Here is a 25131-nt window from a genome sequence, read left to right as displayed (position 1 = left end):
GTGACCCCCTGGTCCTGGATTCCCCCACCATCAGGAACATCCTTCCTGCATCTAGTCTGTCCAGTCCTGTTAGAATTTTGTAGGTTTCTATGAGATCCCTTCGCATTCTTCTAAACTCTAGCGGATACAAGCCTAATCAACCCAATTGCTCTTCATACGTCAGTCCTGCCATCCCAGGAATCAGTCTGGTGAACCTTCGCTGCACTCCCTCCATGGCAAGAACATCCTTCCTCAGATAAGGAGACCAAAACTGCACACAATATTCCAGATGTGGTCTCACCAAGGCCCTGTATAATTGCAGCAAGACATCCTTGCTCCTGTACTCGAATCCTCTCGCTATGAAGGCCAACATACCATTTGCCTTCTTAACTACCTGCTGCACCTGCATGCTTACCTACAGCGACTGGTGCACAAGGACACCCAGGTCTCACTGCACCTCCCCCTTTCCCAATCTACCGCCGTTCAGATAATAACTTGCCTTTGTTTTTGCCACCAAAGTGGATAACCTCACATTTATCCACATTATACTGCATCTGCCATGTATTTGCTGGTCAGGGTGGATCATGCAGACCAACACAGAGCGCAGATGGGCAGACACAGCCCGGGCAAAGATCTTATAATCTGTGCTGAGGAGGGAGACTAGACGCCAGTTTTTAAGCAAGGGGAGGTCGCCCTTCTTAGATAGCAGGACGATAACCGCCCGACACCACGAGAGGGGTATTTCCCTGGTCACCAGGCTTTCCCCCTGGACCAGTGTGTAATCGTCCCCCAGGATGTCCCAGAACACCCTGAGGAACTCCATGGTCAGCCTGCCCAGCCCCGGGGATTTGTCCCTCGAGAGCTGGTGGAGGGCACAGGTCAGCTCTGCCAACTCGAGTTGAGCTTCCAAATCTTTTTGCGCCCTCCAGGCTGACCTTCAGCTGGTCCTCCCACAAAACTCTGCACATGTCCTTGGTGGATGGATCTGGAGAGAACAATGCATTGTAATAGGTACAGACCACGAGGCCCATTGCCGCCGGCTCCATGATGGAGGATCCATCGTCAGCCAGCAGCTCGCTGAGCTGCTTATGGACCCCCCGTCGCTTTTCCAGCGAGCAGAAGAAGGGCGAGGCGCGGTCCAAATCTTCCAGAATCTGGATCCGCAACCTCATGTACACCCCTTGGGACCCTACAAGCTGCAGGTCCCTCAGTGCGCCCTTCTCTCTGTACGCCTGACACGGGGCCAAGTCTGCAACGGCATGACCAAGACGGACTCCAGGTCGAGCACCTCCCTCTCTGGGCACCCGATCTCAGCTTCCTGCCTCTTGGTCGACCCCTTCACATACTCCTTACAGAAGGCACGGATGCGAGTCTTGCCCACACACCAACACAGCCTCATGGAGGGGAAGCCCCCTGCTTCCTTCTCCAGTCAGGTCAGAATCATTCATCCTCCAGCAGCTGGTTGTTAAAGTGCCAGTACGTGGACCCTGCCTGTGTGCTGAGTGGAGTGAACCCCGCTCACACCAGGTTCAAGCACAGCACCAGCCCGATGGAGGCTGACGAAAGGTGGGAGACGCATGCATGTGAAGTGTAGAGGCGGTTGATTTGGGACCCTCCTCCAGACCTGCATGTGAAGGCGCTGGAGTTGGGATGGAGATTCCACTAGATGTCCACCAAGTTGAGGGAGCTGATCAGTCCCCTCAACTTCTCCACTGATGCTTGACCGCACTGGGGACTGCAGCGATCCATCACCTCAATTATACACCTGATCAGCTGGATTAAAATGTAACAGTTTGGGCTGGAAGAAACATGGTTTACAATCCTAGACTGACTGCATTGTGAACTTGCAGTGATTAAGGCAACGGCCTGAAAAAGGAGAGAGAGAAAATCTTCTCCTTCAGAGACAAAAACACACTTGACAAAATGCAAACAGTTGAAGTGATGAAATTTATTTTTCTATTTAAATATAAATATAGAGAATTTATGGAGAATTTTATTTTACTGAAACATCTTGGAGCCTGAACAGTAGACAGCTCCATACATAGAATTCAATCTTAAATAGAAAATAAATCAAAAATATATTAGTCTACCCAGTAGCATATTTAATTTAAACACAAGACTGGGTGCAAACTTTAACTGTACCCAACTTCTGTGCAAAATACCATCCTGATCCCCTAAATTAGCCACCCATTTGGCTGAATGCAGATACTCAACATTGGAGTCAAGGTCAAACAGATTCAAATGTAACAGTCAAACACAAAACAGAACTTTAAAAATCAGTGTTCAGAGACCATGTCAAAGCACTTCCCTCTCCTGAAAATAGACTCTTGCAGGCACACCGCAAAGCACCCCTACACCCACTCAATCCTTCACAAGGGTCTGGACAGCAGCATCAGTAACAACTGCAAGGCACAGCACGATCTCATCCAAACACATGCAGGGATGACTGGACTGTGATCAGGACAGGAGCTGGGAGAGGGCCCCGTCCCCTGGCCTCAGTGCAACGGATTAATCAAAATCCTCCTGAGGACAGACTGGAATCTTCCTGGTTTGTGGAAGAGCTCAATATTCTCTCCCTTTACAAAATTTACTGAAAAGCCAATTCACAATATAATCCTACAGCTCCCTGCAGCTTCGTGATTGGTGTAAAGGAACCAATGTTTGAATGTGTTAGAAAGATAAACACAGAAACAAGGATGCCCAGCCAATCCTGTGCAGTTCCAATTTCTCACACTTGTAGTTTATAAGCTTATAAAGTAGTGAGGAAGTTATTGAAACAACCTGCTCCATTAGTAACTGTTGCTAGGGACCAATGTATCCATCCCACAAACAGCAAGTTGCAGTCCTGTTTGTGCTACAGAGCATGCTCCATCCAACCTCAAGCTTCAGAAATTCATTTAGCTTTGAAATGTTGCATTGCATTTCCATGGTAATGACCCCTGAACCTCACCTCAACAAACAGAGAATGTGCCCTGGCATTGACTAAACCTTTCCATTCCCTGAGAAAGGCCATTTCACAATAAGTGAATGTAGCAACACTGACATCAGGAGTGTCCAACACAGGATATAAAGTTACTTATTGCATAGATACTTGCATTGACTGCAGATAGGCATTGTACCCAGTGAGTTAAAGTACAAGTGACTTGTCTCTAACAGTTTGCGCTTTGTAGAAACACTTTGTCACTTAACCTCAGCACAGAAAGAAAAAACTGATTTAAACCAACATGCTTGTTACACAATAGAAAAAGGCTCCCTTCAGATTAATCCAACCAGACTTGTACCCATCAGTACCATATCTCAATGTTAATTTATTCAAGCAAAATTGAGGAAAAAAACCAGAGGTATCATGAGGAAATGTTTTTACCCAAGTTATTATGATCTGGATTCCACTGTCTGAAAGGTCAGTGGAAGCAGATTCAAAAGTAACTTTCAAAAGAAAAAAAAAAAAATACATCCTTGAAGGGGGAGAATTTTTCAGGGCTGGGGTAAAGAGAGAGTGGTCATGGAGACTAATCAGATAGTTCTTTCATAGAGCCTGGCACAGGCAGGATGGGCTGACAGTCTTCTGTCAATTTGTAGTAACTGTACAACAACTCCCCATGACACCAGCAGACTTTGCACAGACACAGTTTCACTCAGACCTGAAACACCAGCTGCCAGGGACCTGATGAGAGTCTGACTGGGACAATCACTTTATGATGCCAATATCACAGCTTTGGAGCCCCAGTCCCACTAAACCGAGTGGAGTTGAACTCAGTGCCACCGCCATCTCCAATCTGCACCCTAGTGTCCAGTTCAAGGGTGGCTGTTCTCCTACCCCCCCTTGGTTCCTGCTGCAGCTCCCGCAGTCGGTTAGACACTCAGATAGCAGCTCTGACTCCTCAGTCGGCACATCCTCGGACTTGCAGCTCTCATGCTCAGACCCCAGGGGGCTCACAAACTCTCCTGGCTGGAGCTATCTGACTGTTGAAGACCCTTCATGCCCAGCTCTGCAGCGCCCTGTTTGAAGAAACTGCCTTGCTTCAGCCACGGGTGTGAAAGAATCTGGTCCAGGGAGGGCCGATCAGATGGGCGGAGGGAGAGACACCACTGGATGAGGTGCTGGCACTCTAACAAAGGCACAAAGGATTCCACAATCACAAACTGGTATAAATCTTTGGCAAAGTTTAAAGCTGAAACTGGTCAATGACAGTCATCAGGAAACTATCAGTTGCCAGTGTTACTATTGATCGAGTAATATTGACATTAGAGATTTCGATTGTTAGTTACCTTTTCCTATTAAAGAAACGCTTGTGATTTGAACCATTGCCCAAATAGGAAAACAGCAACCATGGAATGTGTGGGTTTTACTGGTTGTAAACAATAACAGTTGGTGTTCAGTTAGTAGCTGATCAACTCATTGGGGCACCTGGAATATCCTCAGACACAATGGGGGACAAGTGGGTACTTTGATCTTTGTCAGTATGTGAAACAGTGAATGGGTAGCTCGTTAACTTCAGTGGAAGTTGGTGCAGTGTAAAGCAGGCCGCTGATTGATACTGTACTGACTCAATGCTGCCGACTGGCATCACTTCAGTGCTTGCTGTAGTGAAAGGGTTACAGCAGCATTCCCTAATCCATCCCATGTCAAGCAGGAAGGGACTAAGCAAGGCCTCCAGAGGCCCTCAGCATTGAACTGCTCCAAACACCACCTGGCTTTCAGCAACTGGGCAGGTCTCAGCTGGTAAAACACATCTGAGGGAAATGGGAATGTTTACAGAGTGAAGACAGACAGTGAAAGAATCCCATGTTATCCCCCTCACTCCCTGCTCAGTGTTTGCTTGAATGGGATCTGCTCGTCTACATAGCAGCAGCAGCTGCTGAGTGTCCTGGTATGACTAGCTCCCTCATTATACGGTCTTGGCAGTAGATGGGAGGGAAGGGAAGAGGTACCAGTTTATTCCCTGGGCAGTGTTTTGTGGCAAAAAAAAAAGCCAAGGCAAGTGCAGTCCTCAGGTAAAAAGGGCAAGGTGCTCATTTTTAAATGATTTATTTTATATTTTCATTGTAATTTCCAAGTCAATATCAATAGAAACTGCCGATGTAAACATGTCACATGTAATTACAGCAGTCACACTGCAACAGCTCCACTAGAAAAATGGGGCAATTAGAGTCATGTGTTTCTTTGTGTCCACATTCATGGACAGGGAAAGATCAGAGGCACCAGGCTAGAAAAATGATACAGAAGGATGGGCTGCTGAGATTTTAGGTTGAATATTTCCCCATTAGGAAAGGGGAGCATGCTGGGATTCTTTCCTCTAGGAAATGAAAGGCTGATGGGATAGTGCAGAGGATGTCGCCACTTGTGTGTGTGGTGTGGGGTGGGGGAAAAAGAGAAAGACCAGAACTAGGGGCCACGAATAGAGGAATCATTAATAAATCCAATTGGGAATTCAGGAGAAACTTCCTTCCCCCAGAGCAGGGAGTGTGTTGAACTCACTACTACAGGGAGTGGGTGAGGTGAATCGCACAGATAAGAAGCTGGATAAGTACAAGGGAGAAAGGAGTAGGTTACGCTGATAGGGAGAGGTGAAGAGGAGTGGGAGGCGGCCAACAGCGACAATAAACACCAGCATAAACTAGTTGGGCTGAATGGCCTGTTCCTGTGCTGTTCACAAATTCTATATATTTCATGCAAGAATACGCACCTCTAGAAACACGACTGGGAAAGAGAACAATGCCTCGTGTGATCTCCTCGTCACGCTCAAACGGGATGTCCCCACAAATCAGGTCATAGAGCAGGATCCCGAGTGACCACACAGTGGCTGAACGGCCATGGTATCTGTGATGGACAATCCACTCAGGGGGGCTGTACACGCGTGTACCTGCAACACAAGACACACCAAGACTTCAGTATAGACACTGGGAGCCCAGCCAGACCCAAGACCACACAGACCCTGGGAGACCGCAGCATGAACCAGACAGACAGTTAGCCAAGATATTTACCATCAAAGTCTGTGTAGACAGTATCCCGTAGCAATGCTCCAGATCCAAAGTCGATAAGTTTGAGCTCTCGAGTGCAGAGATCCACCAGGATATTCTCATCCTTGATGTCACGGTGCACCACACCACAATCGTGACAATGCCTGACCGCCTCCACCACCTGACTGAAGAATCCACGTGCCTCGTCCTCCGGCAGTGCACCACACTCCGTGATGAAATCAAACAGATCCTGCACAGGCTCCGGCCGCTCCAGGATCAGGAGGAAGCCATCAGCCTGCTCAAACCACTCCAGGAGGCGGATCACCCCTCGGAATCCTGTCGACACCTTCCTCAGGAGCACAATCTCCAGTGGCACCATTGATCCATTCTGTGGGAAATCACAAAGTTAGATCTTTGCCAATTTCCCTTCCTCTGCTCCCAAGGGCAACAAATTCCCTTCCCCAGTGAGGGATCCCAGAGCCACCCATCCAGGAACCTGGATATTGAAACAGAGCCTCATCCTCACATCACATGGTCAGATCAGTCTTAACTGTGGCACTGAGGCCACGGCAACACTGAGCGAGCTGCTAACTCTGCAGGAGTGAGTGTTGGGACCGGGCTACTCTGTGCACCAAGAAGCATAGAGGGGCTGCAAATCACACTGAACACAAGAAAAGAATGACTAGTTTACCAGTCAGTCTCTTACCAATGGTTTCCATTCGGCGATCCTCTCCCGAGCTACATGTTTGATCGCGACCTGGAACAGACAGAAATTCTCATTTAATACAGAGTGAGGGGCACAGGTCAGAGCTACGTGGAAGCCAGTGCGAACAGACCAGACACTCACCGGGGTAGAGTCTGAAAGACGAACTCCAGAATAAACTGTCCCGAATCCTCCACGCCCCAGGACTGGGCCCAACTCATAACACTTGTCAAACACTTGCTGGTCCTTCACTGCAGGGGAGAGAAAACAAACAGTGTTTAAAATTAATGCAGAGATCAGATACAGGATATTGCCTGCCATCCAACCAAGCCATGGGACAGAGGGGGTCAGACCTCCAAGTCCCCCTCCAAGTCTCACACCATCCTGACTTGGAACTATATCGCCGTTCCTTCACTGTCACTGGGTCAAAATCCTGGAACTCCCTTCCTAACAGCACTGTGGGTGTACCTACAACACATGGACTGCAGCAGTTCGAGAAGGCAGCTCACCACCACCTTCTCAAGGGCAATTAGGGATGGTGATATATGAAAGAGCTGGGGCTCCCAAAGCTGGGGAGGGGAGGGGATTAGGGAGAACCTGCTCTTCCCCCAATGAAGCCTGAACCATCCCCAGCCTCTACAACCTGTCCAGTAACTCCACCTCTCCCAGAAACTGACCAATTCCAAGGCTGGAGACCTCTCCAGGAATCAATCAGCAACCAGACTGGCAATGTTGCAAAAACTGTCACCCCCCCCAACCCCCTCAGGTCTACCCCCCACTAACCCCACTCCCCTCACCCCGGGTCTACCCTGCAACCTCTCCCCCCCCCAACCCCACTCCCCAGGTCTACCCCCCACCCCAGGTCTACCCCCCACTAACCCCACTCCCCTCACCCCGGGTCTACCCCCCACTAACCCCACTCCCCTCACCCCGGGTCTACCCCCCACTAACCCCACTCCGGGTCTACCCCCCACTAACCCCACTCCGGGTCTACCCCCCACTAACCCCACTCCGGGTCTACCCCCCACTAACCCCACTCCGGGTCTACCCCCCACTAACCCCACTCCCCTCACCCCGGGTCTACCCCCCACTAACCCCACTCCGGGTCTACCCCCCACTAACCCCACTCCCCTCACCCCGGGTCTACCCCACTCTCGGCTCCTCACCCGGCTCCCGCTCCTTGGCTCCGCTGCTCCGGATGAATCTCTGCATCTTTCTTCCCGGAATCACTCGGGTTGTGGCCATTCCACAGGAAACTCCGTGAATATAAAAAACCGCCGCAAATCCCGGGAATTCTCCGCTCTGCTCCGCCGCAAATCCCGGGAATTCTCCGCTCTGCTCCGCCGCAAATCCCGGGAATTCTCCGCTCTGCTCCGCCGCAAATCCCAGGAATTCTGCGCTCTGCTCCGCCGCAAATCCCAGGAATTCTCCGCTCTGCTCCGCCGCAAATCCCGGGAATTCTCCGCTCTGCTCCGCCGCCTTCTCTTCCCGCTCCCGCTACTCAAGGACACAGAGCCGGAACCGGCGGCGCTCATTCATACATCCCTTCGACCAATCACAGCCTCCCATTCCCCTCCACCAATCACAGCCTCCCATACCTCCACAGCAGCCAATCACAGCAGCCCATGCCTCCATAGTAGCCAATCACAGCTCGCACAGGCTCAGGTGTGTGGACAGGTGGGCGATCGGTCATTTTATTAAAGGAGCCGGAAACCTCCCAGAGCCCTGGACTGGGCAATGCCCTTTCTCCGGCCCAGAGCCCTGGACTGGGCAATGCCCTTTCTCCGGCCCAGCGCCCTGGACTGGGCAATGCCCTTTCTCCGGCCCAGAGCCCTGGACTGGGCAATGCCCTTTCTCCGGCCCAGTGTCCTGGCTAAATAAAAGCCAAAATCATTGCAACAAGTGCCCTTGGGCACCCTTCTTTGGCCTCCTTGTCTCGAGAGACAATGGATACGCGCCTGGAGGTGGTCAGTGGTTTGTGAAGCAGCGCCTGGAGTGGCTATAAAGGCCAATTCTGGAGTGACAGGCTCTTCCACAGGTGCTGCAGAGAAATTTGTTTGTTGGGGCTGTTGCACAGTTGGCTCTCCCCTTGCGCTTCTGTCTTTTTTCCTGCCAACTGCTAAGTCTCTTCGACTCGCCACTGTTTAGCCCCGCCTTTATGGCTGCCCGCCAGCTCTGGCGATCGCTGGCAACTGACTCCCACGACTTGTGATCAATGTCACAGGACTTCATGTCGCATTTGCAGACGTCTTTAAAGCGGAGACATGGACGGCCGGTGGGTCTGATACCAGTGGCGAGCTCGCTGTACAATGTGTCCTTGGGGATCCTGCCATCTTCCATGCGGCTCACATGGCCACCACTAATGCCTTGGGCACCACTAGTGAAAGAAAACAAATAAAAGGTCCAACTAAATTAACATACACTATAGTAGCTAGAAATAGACTGCACTATTAAATTGTCACATTGTTGTCCGTGTCTAGGGTACAGCGTATTCCCTGCGGTGCTGACCCATCACGGATGGCCCTGAGGGTAGTGGTGGGCACTGCGCGCTCCCTCTCAATCGTCAGCAGGACACGGACAAGGCTGTGGAAGAAAGGCAGGCACCCAGATTGACCTCTCCCACCATCTGAATGTCGACTCAAGTTTCACACCTTTTAAAAAATATTCTGCTTTTCTATTCTTACGACCAAAGTGAATAACTTCACATTTCCCGACATTATATTCCATCTGTCATCTTGTTGCCCACTCACTTAACCTGTTTATATCTCTTTGCAGCTTCTGTGTCCTCCCCACAGCTTACCTTTCCACCGAGCTTTGTATCATCAGCAAACTTAGATACATTACTGTCTGTCTCTTCATCCAAGTCATTAATATAGAGTGCAAATAGCGGAGGCTCCAGCACTGATCCTTGCAGCACCCCACTATTCACTGCCTGCCAACCTGAAAATATTCCATTTATGCCCACTCTCTGCTTCCTGTCTGTTAACCAATTCTCTATCCACATTAATATATTACCCCCAACACCATGAGCCCTTATCTTGCCTATTAACCTTTTATGTGGCACCTTATCGAATACCTTTTGAAAACCCAGGTATACTACATCTACTGGTTCCCCTTTATCTACCCTACTAGTTACATCCCCAAAAAACTCTAATAAATTTGACAAACAGGATCTCCCTTTAGTAAAATCATGCTGACTTGTTCTAATCATACTAGACTTTTTCTAAATGCAATGTTAAGACTTCCTGAATAATTAATTAATAATTTTCCCAACAACTGATGTTAGGCTAACTGGCCTGGAGTTACTGTTTTCTCTCTCCCTCCTTTCTTGAAAAGTGGTGTAACATTTGCCAACTTCCATTCTGATGGGACCGTTCCCGAATCTAAGGAATTCTGGAAAATCATAGCCAGTGCATCCACTATCTCTGCAGCTATCTCTTTTAAAACCCGAGGATATAGGCCATCTGGTCCAGGGCATTTGTCAGATTTTAGTCCCTTAAATTTCTCCAATACCTTTTCTTTGCTGCTATTAATTACCTTAATTTCCTCACTAATTTTAACCCCTAGGTCACAGTCTATCTCTGGTATGAAACTTGGCATGGCATGGCAGGGAACCTTAGCCCCGTGGATTGCATCCTTTGCCATGTGGGAAATCCTGGATGCTTCTCATGGCCTGGACAGCCACATGTGCAGCTAGTGTCGTCTGTAAAAACAGCTCGAGCTCTGGGTTTCGGAGATTGAGCGGCGGCTGGAGACACTATGGGCCATCCCAGTGCACAATGCAAAATCTAACAATGCCAACCCCATCGAGCTTTGTGGATAGCAGTGTCAGGAAGTGTTCACCCCGCAGCTTCAAAATCTGCAATCAGAGAGGGAATGGGTGACAGCCAGAAGGACAAGGAGGACCCGGGAGGACCAGGGAGGTAGGGCAGGAATCATATGAGTGCATCTCACTCTCTAACTGATATTCTGTTCTGAATACTGGTGAGAGTGATGGTTCCTCTGGGGAGTACGGGTACAGCCATGTCCATGGCACCATGGGTGGCTCAGCTGCACAGTGGGGGAGGAAGAGCAATAGTGGTCAGGGATTCGATGGTGAGGGAAACAGACAGGTGCTTCGGCGGCCACAAAAATAACTCCAGGATGATATGTTGCCTCCCTGGTGCCAGGGTGAAGAATGTCACTGAGTGGCTGCAGGACATTCTGAGGGGGGAGGGTGAACAGCCAGAGGTCATGATCCATATTGGCACCAATGACATAGGCAGAAAGAGGGATGAGATCCTGCAGGCAGAGTTTAGGGAGCTAGGAGAGAGATTGAAAAGCAGGACCTCAAAGATAATAATCTCCAGATTACTCCTCGTGCCACATGCTACAGAACTAGGAAGATAGAGCTGATGAACATGTGACTGGTGAGATGGTGCAGGAGGGAGGGCTTTAGATTCCTGAGGCATTGAGACTGCTTCTGGGGGAGGTGGGACCTGTACAAGCCGGACAGGGTGCACTTCAACAGGACCGGGACCAATATCCTCACAGGGGGTTTTGCTCGTGCTGTTGGGGAGGGTTTAAACTCGCTTAGCAGGGGGTTGGGAACCTGAGAGTAGATTTGGAATGGAGAAGAAAAGTTGGAAATGGAAGGCAGAAAATTAGGAAGCGTGTTTGGAAGACAGAGGAAACAAAGACTAGAAAATAGACAACAAAGGGAGTTTGGCGGGGCTAAATGGTCTATACTTCAATGCAAGAAATCTAGGGAATCAGGCAGATGAGCTGAGAGCACAGATTGACACATGGGAGTGTGATATCATAGCTATCACTGAGACATGGCTAAAAGGACAGGAACAGCAGCTCAACATTCCTGGTTACAGGGTTTTCAGATGAGATAAAAGATGAGGGGGGGGGTCACAATATTAATTAAAGAAATGGTTATAGCTGTGAGGAAGGATGATGTGGTAGAAGGATCATCAAATGAAGCCATATGAGTTGAACTGAAGAACAAAAATGGGGGCAATCACATTACTGGGAGTGTACTATAGACCCCCAAACAGTCAGAGGGAGATAGAAGAGCAAATATGTAGGCAAATCTCTGAGAAGTGCAAAAACACGAGGGCAGTAACAGTGGGAGATTTCAACTACCCAAATATTAACTGGGAGAGAATTGGTGTGAAAGGCACAGAGGAAGCAGAACTCTTAACATTCATTCAGGAGAACTTTTTAACCTGGGGACACTGGGCAATGATCAGGAGCAGCAACTTGGGCTGATTTCCCTCCTTTTTAAATCGGAAGGAGTCACTAACCCCACTATAGCTCCTCACCCTGCAGCTGAGATGAGTTAAGTCAGCACGGAATCTGGGGCCTCCCTTGTTGGGATGGTTGGAATTTTCAGTGAGCAGTGAAGCTGATCTAATGAGACCATCAGACAGAGGTCTTGAGGAACTGTCTCACATTTAGACAGTGCTAAATCTCCACACAATCATAGAATCAGAGAATAGTTACAGCACAGAAGGAGGCCATTCAGCCCATTGTGTCTGTGCTGGCTCTCTGCAAGAGCAACTCAGCTAGTCCTGATCCCCCACCCGTTCCATGTAGTCCAGAAATTTTTTTCTCTTCAGATAATTATCCAATTCTCTTTTGAAAGCCCTGATTGAATCTACCTCCACCACACTCTCAGACAGTGCATTCCAGATCCTAAACACTCACTGAACCTGCCTCCACCACACTCTCAGACAGTGCATTCCAGATCCTAAACACTCACTGAACCTGCCTCCTCCACACTCTCAGACAGTGCATTCCAGATCCTAAACACTCACTGAACCTGCCTCCACCACACACTCAGACAGTGCATTCCAGATCCTAAACACTCACTGAACCTGCCTCCACTACACTCTCAGACAGTGCATTCCAGATCCTAAACACTCACTGAACCTGCCTCCACCACACTCTCAGACAGTGCATTCCAGATCCTAAACACTCACTGAACCTGCCTCCACCACACTCTCAGACAGTGCATTCCAGATCCTAAACACTCACTGAACCTGCCTCCACCACACTCTCAGACAGTGCATTCCAGATCCTAAACACTCACTGAACCTGCCTCCACCACACTCTCAGACAGTGCATTCCAGATCCTAAACACTCACTGAACCTGCCTCCACCACACTCTCAGACAGTGCGTTCCAGATCCTAAACACTCACTGAACCTGCCTCCACCACACTCTCAGACAGTGCATTCCAGATCCTAACCACAACTGAACCTGCCTCCACCAGACTCTCAGACAGTGCGTTCCAGATCCTAAACACTCACTGAACCTGCCTCCACCACACTCTCAGACAGTACATTCCAGATCCTAAACACTCACTGAACCTGCCTCCACCGCACTCTCAGACAGTACATTCCAGATCCTAAACACTCACTGAACCTGCCTCCACCGCACTCTCAGACAGTACATTCCAGATCCTAAACACTCACTGAACCTGCCTCCACCACGCTCTCAGGCAGTGCATTCCAGATCCTAAACACTCACCGAACCTGCCTCCACCGCACTCTCAGACAGTACATTCCAGATCCTAAACACTCACTGAACCTGCCTCCACCACGCTCTCAGGCAGTGCATTCCAGATCCTAAACACTCACTGAACCTGCCTCCACCACACTCTCAGTCAGTGTATTCCAGATCCTAAACACTCACTGAACCTGCCTCCACCACACTCTCAGGCAGTGCATTCCAGATCCTAAACACTCACTGAACCTGCCTCCACCGCACTCTCAGACAGTGCATTCCAGATCCTAAACACTCACTGAACCTGCCTCCACCGCACTCTCAGACAGTGTATTCCAGATCCTAAACACTCACTGAACCTGCCTCCACCACACTCTCAGGCAGTGCATTCCAGATCCTAAACACTCACTGAACCTGCCTCCACCGCACTCTCAGACAGTGCATTCCAGATCCTAAACACTCACTGAACCTGACTACACCACACTCTCAGACAGTACATTCCAGATCCTAAACACTCACTGAACCTGCCTCCACCGCACTCTCAGACAGTGCATTCCAGATCCTAAACACTCACTGAACCTGCCTCCACCGCACTCTCAGACAGTGTATTCCAGATCCTAAACACTCACTGAACCTGCCTCCACCACACTCTCAGACAGTGCATTCCAGATCCTAAACACTCACTGAACCTGCCTCCACCGCACTCTCAGACAGTACATTCCAGATCCTAAACACTCACTGAACCTGCCTCCACCACACTCTCAGGCAGTGCATTCCAGATCCTAAACACTCACTGAACCTGCCTCCACCACACTCTCAGACAGTACATTCCAGATCCTAAACACTCACTGCGTAAAAAAGATTTTTCTCATGTCACCTTTGGTTCTTTTAGCATTCACCTTAAATTGGCGACATCTGGCCCTCGATCCTTCAGCCAATGAGAACAGTTTCGCTCTGTCTACTCTGTCCAGACCGTTCATGATTTTTGACACCTCCATCAAATCTCCTCTCAACCTTCCCTTCTTTAAGGAGAACATACAAGGGGGATGGAGTATAAAAGTATGAAAGTGTTGCTACAACTATACAGGGCTTTGGTGAGATTACACTTAAAGTACTGTGTATAGTTTTGGTCTCCTTATTTAAGGAGGGATATGCCTGCATTGGGAGCAGTTCAGAGAAGGTTCACTGGGCGGATTCCTGGGAGGAAGGGATTGTCTTATGAGGAAAGGTTGAGCAGATTGGGCCTGTACTCATTGGAGTTTAAAGAATGACAGATCTTGTTGAAACATCTAAGATTCTGAGGGGGTTTAACAGGGTAGATGTTGAGAGGATGTTTCCCATCGTGGGGGAATTTAGAACTCGGGGGCACAGTTTCAAAATTAGGCGTGATGAGGAGGAATTTCTTATCTCAGAGGGTCATTAATCTTTGGAATTCTCTTCCCCAGAGATCAGTGGAGGCTGGGGCACTGAGTATATTCAAGGCTGAGTTCGATAGATTTTTGATTGACAAGGAAGTCAAGGATTATGGGGGGATGGGCAGGAAAGTGGAGTTGAGGCCACAACCGGATCAGCCATGATCTTATTGAATGGTGGAGCAGGCTCGAGGGGCTGAATGGCCTCCTCCTGCTCCTTATTCTTATGTTCTTATGATCTTAGGTTAGGATTCTGTACTATCTCAGCATTAAGGAGAAGATCTTGTGGGAAGTAATTGGATGAGCTGCATCTTAGCAGAGTCTGTACTGGTTCTAAAGCATATTCACTGCTTACATCCAATGAACAATTACTGCCCGATTCTGACTGTTAGACTTTGCAGATAAAATCCATAATGTGAAATGCAGATTGATGTAATATTACAAACCATCTCTCACTCTCTGTTACAATAAACAATATGATTCCCTCGTGTGTTTCAGCAGTTGCTACCTGGGCAGGCAGATTTAAGGGAGCCTGCACTGGCCATTGTTAGTTAAATATTGGGAAGATTGAAGCCATTGTTTTCAGTGTCTGCTCCAAACTCTGTTCCCTAGCTACCAACTCCATCCCTCTCTCTGGTAACAGTCTGAAATTAAGCCTGTCTGTTCACAACCTTGCTGTTACATTTGACCCTGAGATGAGCTTCCAACCTCATATTCACACCATCACTAAGACCACCTATTTCTGCCTCTGTAATATCACCCAATATCACCCATGTTTCAGCTCACTTGCTGCTAAAACCCTCATCCATGCCTTTGCCTCTAGACTTGACAATTCCAACCTACTCCTGGCTGGTCTCCCACATTCTACTGGCTGTTAACTTGAAGTCATCCAAAACTCTGCTGCCCATGTCCTAACTCACACCAAGTCCCTTTCCTCTATCACCCCTGTGCTCACTGACTGACACTGGCTCCCAGTCAAGCAATGTCTTTATTTTAAAATTCTCATCCTTGTTTTCAAATCCCTCCCATGGCCTTACCCCTCCCAATCTCTAACCTCCTCCAGCCCCAAAGCCCTCCGAGATATCTGTGCCCCTCTAATTCTGGCCTCTTGTGCATCCCCAATTTTACTCTCTCCACCATTGGTGGTCATGCCTTCAGCTGCCTGGGCCCAGGCTCAGGAAATCCTCCCTAAACCTCTCTGCCTCTCCGCCTCGCTTTCCTCCTTTAAGACACTCTTTAAAACCGACCTCCTTGACTGAGCTTTTGATCATCAGACCTAATATCTCCTTATGTGACTCGGTGTCATATTTTGTTATATAATGCTCCTGTGAAGCACTTAGGGACGTTTTATTATGTAAAAGTGCTATATAAATACATGTTGTTGTTGTTGTAGTCTGTGTTATCCCTCTTCAGCCTGCATTAGCCCATGTCAGTCCACATTATCCTGCACTCGTCTGCATCGTCTTGCATTAGCCTGTGTCAGCCGGCGTTAGCCTGTGTCAGTCCGTGTTAGCTTGTGTCAGTCTGTGTTAGCCTGTGTCAGCCCGTGTTAGCCTGTGTCAGTCCGTGTTAGCCTGTGTCAGCCGGCATTAGCCCGTGTCAGTCTGCGTTAGCCCGGGTCAGTCTGTGTTAGCCTGTGTCAGTCTGTGTTAGCCTGTGTCAGTCCGTGTTAGCCTTTGTCAGTCCGTGTTAGCCCGTGTCAGTCCGTGTTAGCCTTTTTCAGTGCTCATTAGCCAGTATCAGTCCGTGTTAGGCTGTGTCAGTCCGTGTTGGCCGGTGTCAGTCCGTGTTAGCCTTTGTCAGTCTGTGTTAGTCCGTGTTAGCCCGTGTCAGTCTGCGTTAGCCCGGGTCAGTCTGTGTTAGCCTGTGTCAGTCTGCGTTAGCCCGGGTCAGTCTGTGTTAGCCTGTGTCAGTCTGTGTTAGCCTGTGTCAGTCCGTGTTAGCCTTTGTCAGTGCTCATTAGCCAGTATCAGTCCGTGTTAGGCTGTGTCAGTCCGTGTCAGCCCATGTCAGTCCGTGTTCGCCCGTGTCAGTCTGTGTTAGCCTGTGTCAGTCCGTTAGCCTGTGTCAGTCTGTGTTAGCCCGTGTCAGCCCATGTTAGCCTGTGTCAGCCCGTGTTAGCCCGTGTCAGTCTGTGTTAGCCTGTGTCAGTCCATGTTAGCCTGGGTCAGTCCGTGTTAACCCGTGTCAGTCCGTGTTAGCCCATGTCAGTCTGTGTTAGGCCGTGTCAGTCCGTGTCAGTCCGTGTTATCCTTTGTCAGTCCGTGTTAGCCCGTGTCAGTCTGTGTTAGACAATGTCAGTCCGTGTTAGCCCATGTCAGTCTGTGTTAGGCCGTGCCAGTCCGTGTTAGCCCGTGTCAGTCTGTGTTAGCCCGTGTCAGTCCATGTTAGCCCGTCTTAGTCCGTGTTAGCCCGTGTCAGTCCGTGTTAGCCCGTGTCAGTCTGTGTTAGGCCGTGTCAGTCCGTGTTAGCCCGTGTCAGTCCGTGTTTGCCCATGTCAGTCCGTGTTAGGCCGTGTCAGTCCATGTTAGCCCGTGTCAGTCCATGTTAGCCTGCTGTAGGGCGAGTGTTTCTGTGCTTCCTCCTTACATGTGGTGAGGACCCTCTGAACACGGTGGGAAAAGGACAGGGCGAAATACAGCAAGGGGTTTAATTGTGATTAAAATGTTCTGGGGTTAGCCTTTTTTTGAAATAGATATGTCTTTCGTGTATTTGGTGTGATCCCCCCACCCCTAGTGCACTGACAGCTGCAGGGGAGGAGGAATTTGCTGCCGATAGGGTTAATTCTGCAGAACATTCCTCACCCACCCAAATAAAGGCACAGTCTCAAGTACTCACATAGAGGAGCCACACTGCGCTGAGTCACGAGACCCCACGTCACACACAAACCATGCGTCAGCCTGATGTCACCAGTCTGAGTCAGCTGACAATTGATTGCCATGGAGACACTCCCAGGGTAGTTACGCTGGCAATGATTAATGGGAGTTCTGGAGCTGAGACAGCGGAACGTCAGCCTGAGAGACAAAACACGGGCAAACAATGGAGCCTCCTACTTTAAAGCACAATGCAGCATCAGTTGCTGCTGTCGCCATGACAACCTCTCCTCCTGAAGGCCAAATCACATCAGGCTCTGTGAGTAAGTCCCAGTCACAATTCAATGCTAAATATACAATCAGCCCATCTCACACACACACACAACGCAGAACATTCTTCAACCTCACAAAGAGCTTTTTAACACCTCATGATTAAGGACAATTGACCCGGGAGATTGACTTCCCTCAATACATGTCCCCCCACACCGATGTAAAGTGACCAGCATCATCCCAATCTTCCCATTTAACCCCTCACCCTGAAGATACAGACAAACAATCCATAGGATGGAAGAGTCTGTGCCCCTGTCCTAATGGCCATTCTTCTAGGTGGGTGTGAGAGAGAGTGGAATGATAGGGAGGAGGGGAGAGGGAGGGGGGACGTGGGGGGGTATGACAGAGCCAACTCCTTGAAACTGCTTTTCTTCCAATAGGACTCATGGGGCAGAACTCAGGAAACAAACATCCTGACAGATCATTCTCCCTCTTCCTACTCAACTTCATTGCCCCTCAACAGTGCAGCACTCCCTCAGTACTGACCCTCCTACAGTGCAGCACTCCCTCAGTACTGACCCTCCGACAGTGCAGCACTCCCACAGTACTGACCCTCCTACAGTGCAGCACTCCCTCAGTACTGACACCCCGACAGTGCGGCGCTCCCTCAGTAATGACCCTCTGACAGTGCAGCACTCCCTCAGTACAGACCCTCCAACGGTGCAGCACTCCCTGAGTACTGACCCTCCAACGGTGCAGCACTCCCTCAGTACTGACCCTCCGACATTGCAGCACTCCCACAGTACAGACCCTCCGACAGTGCAGCACTCCCTCAGTACTGACCCTCCGACAGTGCAGATCTGCCTCTGTAATGACCCTCCGACAGTGCAGCACTCCCTCAGTACTGACCCTCCGACAGTGCAGCACTCCCTCAGTACTGACCTTCCGACAGTGCAGCTCTCCCACAGTACTGACCATCCGCCTGTGCAGCACTCCCTCAGTACTGACCCTCCGACAGTGCAGCACTCCCACAGTACTGACCCTCCGACAGTGCAGCACTGCCTCAGCACTGACCCTCCGACAGTGCAGCACTCCCACAGTACTGACCCTCCGACAGTGCAGCACTCCCTCAGTACTGACCCTCCGACAGTGCAGCACTCCCTCAGTACTGACCCTCCGACAGTGCAGCACTCCCACAGTACTGACCCTCCGACAGTGCAGCACTCTCACAGTACAGACCATCCGCCTGTGCAGCACTCCCTCAGTACTGACCTTCCGACAGTGCAGCATTACCTCAGTACTGACCCTCCGACAGTGCAGCACTCCCTCAGTACTGACCCTCCAACGGTGCAGCACTCCCTCAGTACTGACCCTCTGACAGTGCAGCACTCCCTCAGTACTGACCCTCTGACAGTGCAGCTCTCCCACAGTACTGACCATCCAACAGTTCAGCACTCCCTCAGTACTGACCCTCTGACAGTGCCGCACTCCATCAGTACTGACCCTCTGACAGTGCAGCACTCCCTCAGTACTGACCCTCCGACAGTGCAGCATTCCCTCAGTACTGACCCTCCGACAGTGCAGCACTCCCTCAGTACTGACCCTCCGACAGTGCTGTGCACCCACAGTACTGACCCTCCGACAGTGCAGCACTCCCTCAGTACTGACCCTCCAACGGGGCAGCATTCCCTCAGTACTGACCCTCCGACAGTGCAGCACTCCCACAGTACTGACCCTCCGAAAGTGCAGCACTCCCTCAGTACTGACCCTCTGACAGTGCAGCACTCCCTCAGTACTGACCCTCCGCCTGAGAAGCACTCCCTCAGCACTGACAATCCGACAGTCCAGCACTCCCACAGTACTGACCCACTGAAAGTGCAGCTCTCCCACAGTACTGACCCTCCGCCTGTGCAGCACTCCCTCACCACTGACCCTCTGACAGTGCAGCTCTCCCACTGTACTGACCCTCCGACAGTGCAGCACTCCCTCAGTACTGACCCTCCAACGGTGCAGCACTCCCTCAGTACTGACCCTCTGACAGTGCAGCACTCCATCTGTACTGACCCTCTGACAGTGCAGCACTCCCTCAGTACTGACCCTCCGACAGTGCAGCATTCCCTCAGTACTGACCCTCCGACAGTGCAGCGCTCCCACAGTACTGACCCTCAGACAGTGCAGCACTCTCTCAGTACTGACCCTCCAACGGTGCAGCACTCCCTCAGTACTGACCCTCCGACAGTGCAGCACTCCCACAGTACTGACCCTCCGACAGTGCAGCACTCCCTCAGTACTGACCCTCTGACAGTGCAGCACTCCCTCAGTACTGACCCTCTCACAGTGCAGCACTCCCTCAGTGCTGACCCTCCGACAGTGCAGCACTCCCTCAGTACTTACCCTCCGACAGTGCAGCGCTCCCACAGTACTGACCAACCAACGGTGCAACAAACCCTCAGTACTGACCCTCCGACAGTGCAGCACGCCCTCAGTACTGACTTTCCGACAGTGCAGCACTCCCTCAGTACTGACCCTCTGACAGTGCAGCACTCCCTCTGGACTGACCCTCCGACAGTGCAGCACTCCCTCAGTACTGACCCTCCAACAGTGCAGCACTCCCACAGTACTGACCCTCCGACAGTGCAGCACTCCCTCAGTACTGACCCTCCGACAGTGCAGTGCTCCCACAGTACTGACCCTCTGAAAGTGCAGCACTCCCTCAGTACTGACCCTCCAACGGTGCAGCACTCCCTCAGTACTGACCCTCCGACAGTGCAGCACTCCCTCAGTACTGACCCTCCAACGGTGCAGCACTCCCTCAGTACTGACCATCCGACAGTGCAGCACTCCCTTAGTACTGACCCTCCGACAGTGCAGCACTCCCACAGTACTGACCCTCCGACAGTGCAGCACTCCCTCAGTAATGACCCTCCGACAGTGCAGCACTCCCTCAGTACTGACCCTCTGACAGTGCAGCACTCCCTCAGTACTGACCCTCCGACAGTGCAGCACTCCCTCAGTACTGACCCTCCGACAGTGCAGCACTCCCACAGTACTGACCCTCCGACAGCGCAGCACTCCGTCAGTACTGACCCTCCAACGGTGCAGCACTCCCTCAGTACTGACCCTCCGACATTGCAGCACTCCCACAGTACAGACCCTCCGACAGTGCAGCACTCCCTCAGTACTGACCCTCCGACAGTGCTGTGCACCCACAGTACTGACCCTCCGACAGTGCAGCACTCCCTCAGTACTGACCCTCCAACGGGGCAGCATTCCCTCAGTACTGACCCTCCGACAGTGCAGCACTCCCACAGTACTGACCCTCCGAAAGTGCAGCACTCCCTCAGTACTGACCCTCTGACAGTGCAGCACTCCCTCAGTACTGACCCTCCGCCTGAGAAGCACTCCCTCAGCACTGACAATCCGACAGTCCAGCACTCCCACAGTACTGACCCACTGAAAGTGCAGCTCTCCCACAGTACTGACCCTCCGCCTGTGCAGCACTCCCTCACCACTGACCCTCTGACAGTGCAGCTCTCCCACTGTACTGACCCTCCGACAGTGCAGCACTCCCTCAGTACTGACCCTCCAACGGTGCAGCACTCCCTCAGTACTGACCCTCTGACAGTGCAGCACTCCATCTGTACTGACCCTCTGACAGTGCAGCACTCCCTCAGTACTGACCCTCCGACAGTGCAGCATTCCCTCAGTACTGACCCTCCGACAGTGCAGCGCTCCCACAGTACTGACCCTCAGACAGTGCAGCACTCTCTCAGTACTGACCCTCCAACGGTGCAGCACTCCCTCAGTACTGACCCTCCGACAGTGCAGCACTCCCACAGTACTGACCCTCCGACAGTGCAGCACTCCCTCAGTACTGACCCTCTGACAGTGCAGCACTCCCTCAGTACTGACCCTCTCACAGTGCAGCACTCCCTCAGTGCTGACCCTCCGACAGTGCAGCACTCCCTCAGTACTTACCCTCCGACAGTGCAGCGCTCCCACAGTACTGACCAACCAACGGTGCAACAAACCCTCAGTACTGACCCTCCGACAGTGCAGCACGCCCTCAGTACTGACTTTCCGACAGTGCAGCACTCCCTCAGTACTGACCCTCTGACAGTGCAGCACTCCCTCTGGACTGACCCTCCGACAGTGCAGCACTCCCTCAGTACTGACCCTCCAACAGTGCAGCACTCCCACAGTACTGACCCTCCGACAGTGCAGCACTCCCTCAGTACTGACCCTCCGACAGTGCAGTGCTCCCACAGTACTGACCCTCTGAAAGTGCAGCACTCCCTCAGTACTGACCCTCCAACGGTGCAGCACTCCCTCAGTACTGACCCTCCGACAGTGCAGCACTCCCTCAGTACTGACCCTCCAACGGTGCAGCACTCCCTCAGTACTGACCATCCGACAGTGCAGCACTCCCTTAGTACTGACCCTCCGACAGTGCAGCACTCCCACAGTACTGACCCTCCGACAGTGCAGCACTCCCTCAGTAATGACCCTCCGACAGTGCAGCACTCCCTCAGTACTGACCCTCTGACAGTGCAGCACTCCCTCAGTACTGACCCTCCGACAGTGCAGCACTCCCTCAGTACTGACCCTCCGACAGTGCAGCACTCCCACAGTACTGACCCTCCGACAGCGCAGCACTCCGTCAGTACTGACCCTCCAACGGTGCAGCACTCCCTCAGTACTGACCCTCCGACATTGCAGCACTCCCACAGTACAGACCCTCCGACAGTGCAGCACTCCCTCAGTACTGACCCTCTGACAGTGCAGTACTCCCTCAGTACCTACCCTCCGACAGTGCAGCGCTCCCACAGTACTGACCCACCAACGGTGCAACACACCCTCAGTACTGACCCTCCGACAGTGCAGCACTCCCTCAGTACTGACCATCCGACAGTGCAGCACTCCCTTAGTACTGACCCTCCGACAGTGCAGCACTCCCACAGTACTGACCCTCCGACAGTGCAGCACTCCCTCAGTAATGACCCTCCGACAGTGCAGCACTCCCTCAGTACTGACCCTCTGACAGTGCAGCACTCCCTCAGTACTGACCCTCCGACAGTGCAGCACTCCCTCAGTACTGACCCTCCGACAGTGCAGCACTCCCACAGTACTGACCCTCCGACAGCGCAGCACTCCGTCAGTACTGACCCTCCAACGGTGCAGCACTCCCTCAGTACTGACCCTCCGACATTGCAGCACTCCCACAGTACAGACCCTCCGACAGTGCAGCACTCCCACAGTACAGACCCTCCGACAGTGCAGCACTCCCTCAGTACTGACCCTCTGACAGTGCAGTACTCCCACAGCACTGACCCTCCGACAGTGCAGCACTCCCTCAGTACTGACCCTCTGACAGTGCAGCACTCCCTCAGTACTGACCCTCCGACAGTGCAGCACTCCATCAGTACTGACCCTCCGACAGTGCAGCACTCCCACAGTACTGACCCTCCGACAGTGAAGGACTCCCTCAGTACTGACCCTCCGACAGTGCAGCACTCCCTCAGTACTGACCCTCCGACTGTGCAGCACTCCCTCAGTTCTGACCCTCCAACGGTGCAGCACTCCCTCAGTACTGACCCTCTGACAGTGCAGCACTCCATCAGTACTGACCCTCTGACAGTGCAGCACTCCCTCAGTACTGACCCTCCGACAGTGCAGCACTCCCTTAGTACTGACCCTCCAACAGTGCAGCACTCCCACAGGACAGACCATCCGACAGTGCAGCACTCCCTCAGTACTGACCCTCTGAATGTGCAGCGCTCCCACAGTACTGACCCTCCGACAGTGCAGCACTCCCTCAGTAATGACCCTCCAACGGTGCAGCACTCGCTCAGTACTGACCCTCCGACGGTGCAGCACTCCCACAGTACTGACCCTCCGACAGTGCAGCACTCCCACAGTACTGACCCTCCGACAGTGCAGCACTCCCTCAGTACTGACTCTACGAGAGTGCAGCACCCCCTCAGTACTGACCCTCCGACAGTGCAGCACTCCATCAGTACTGACCCTCTGACAGTGCAGCACTCCCTTAGTACTGACCCTCCAACAGTGCAGCACTCCCACAGGACAGACCATCCGACAGTGCAGCACTCCCTCAGTACTGACCCTCTGAATGTGCAGCGCTCCCACAGTACTGACCCTCCGACAGTGCAGCACTCCCTCAGTAATGACCCTCCAACGGTGCAGCACTCGCTCAGTACTGACCCTCCGACGGTGCAGCACTCCCACAGTACTGACCCTCCGACAGTGCAGCACTCCCACAGTACTGACCCTCCGACAGTGCAGCACTCCCTCAGTACTGACTCTACGAGAGTGCAGCACCCCCTCAGTACTGGCCCTCTGACAGTGCAGCAGTCCCTCAGTACAGACCCTCCGACAGTGCAGCACTCCCTCAGTACTGACCCTCTGACAGTGCAGCACTCCCTCAGTACTGACCCTCTCACAGTGCAGTACTCCCTCAGTGCTGACCCTCCGACAGTGCAGCACTCCCTCAGTACTTACCCTCCGACAGTGCAGCGCTCCCACAGTACTGACCCACCAACGGTGCAACACACCCTCAGTACTGACCCTCCGACAGTGCAGCACTCCCTCAGTACTGACCCTCTGACAGTGCAGCGCTCCCTCAGTACTGACCCTCCAACAGTGCAGCACTCCCACAGTACTGACCCTCCGACAGTGCAGCACTCCCTCAGGACTGGCCCTCCGACAGTGCAGCACTCCCTCAGTACTGACCCTCTGACAGTGCAGCGCTCCCTCAGTACTGACCCTCCAACAGTGCAGCGCTCCCACAGTACTGACCCTCCGAAAGTGCAGCACTCCCTCAGTACTGACCCTCCAACGGTGCAGCACTCCCTCAGTACTGACCCTCCGACAGTGCAGCAATCCCACAGTACAGACCCTCCGACAGTGCAGCACTCCCTCAGTGCTGACCCTCTGACAGTGCAGTACTCCCTCAGTACTTACCCTCCGACAGTGCAGCGCTCCCACAGTACTGACCCTCCAACGGTGCAACACACCCTCAGTACTGACCCTCCGACAGTGCAGCACTCCCACAGTACTGACCCTCCGACAGTGCAGCACTCCCTCAGTACTGACCCTCCGATAGTGCAGCACTCCCACAGTACTGACCCTCCAACAGTGCAGCACTCCCACAGTACTGACCCTCCGACAGTGCAGCACTCCCTCAGTACTGACCCTCTGAAAGTGCAGCACTCCCTTAGTACTGACCCTCCGACAGTGCAGCACTCCCACAGTACTGACCCTCCGACAGTGCAGCACTCCCTCAGTACTGACCCTCCGACAGTGCAGCGCTCCCACAGTACTGACCCTCCGACAGCGCAGCACTCCCTCAGTACTGACCCTCCAACGGTGCAGCACTCCCTCAGTACTGACCCTCCGACATTGCAGCACTCCCACAGTACAGACCCTCCGACAGTGCAGCACTCCCTCAGTACTGACCCTCTGACAGTGCAGTACTCCCT

At 52.0% G+C, this 25131-nt stretch overlaps 1 protein-coding gene across 1 annotated transcript; it reads right to left on the bottom strand.

Moving 5' to 3' along the window:
• Nucleotides 1-1921: 1921 nt before the first annotated feature.
• On the bottom strand, nucleotides 1922-8173 carry LOC137380302 (serine/threonine-protein kinase pim-1-like). Its single transcript, XM_068052213.1, has 6 exons — nucleotides 7810-8173; nucleotides 6788-6894; nucleotides 6647-6697; nucleotides 5965-6328; nucleotides 5667-5843; nucleotides 1922-4088 (listed from the first exon to the last, which is right to left on the bottom strand). Exons 1-6 carry the CDS (start codon nucleotides 7886-7888, stop codon nucleotides 3913-3915), a joined length of 954 nt encoding a protein of 317 aa, XP_067908314.1. The 5' UTR covers nucleotides 7889-8173; the 3' UTR covers nucleotides 1922-3912.
• Nucleotides 8174-25131: the final 16958 nt, after the last annotated feature.

The sequence above is a fragment of the Heterodontus francisci genome, chromosome 19 (assembly GCF_036365525.1).
Source record: "Heterodontus francisci isolate sHetFra1 chromosome 19, sHetFra1.hap1, whole genome shotgun sequence".
In the NCBI taxonomy this organism is placed as follows: domain Eukaryota; kingdom Metazoa; phylum Chordata; class Chondrichthyes; order Heterodontiformes; family Heterodontidae; genus Heterodontus; species Heterodontus francisci.
The sequence above is the reverse complement of the archived record's forward strand: the minus strand, read 5'-3'. Positions and strand labels throughout refer to the sequence as shown.

Bases quoted from the DNA above. Each gene is read 5' to 3' on its own strand.
- LOC137380302 (XM_068052213.1), bottom strand. From the start codon at position 7,888: ATGGCCACAACCCGAGTGATTCCGGGAAGAAAGATGCAGAGATTCATC. The intron at 6,895-7,809 runs GTGAGGAGCCGA...TCTCCCCTGCAG, and splicing joins AGCCAAGGAGCGGGAGCCGG to TGAAGGACCAGCAAGTGTTT. The intron at 4,089-5,666 runs GTGCGTATTCTT...TGCCTTTGTTAG, and splicing joins TCCCAGTCGTGTTTCTAGAG to AGTGCCAGCACCTCATCCAG.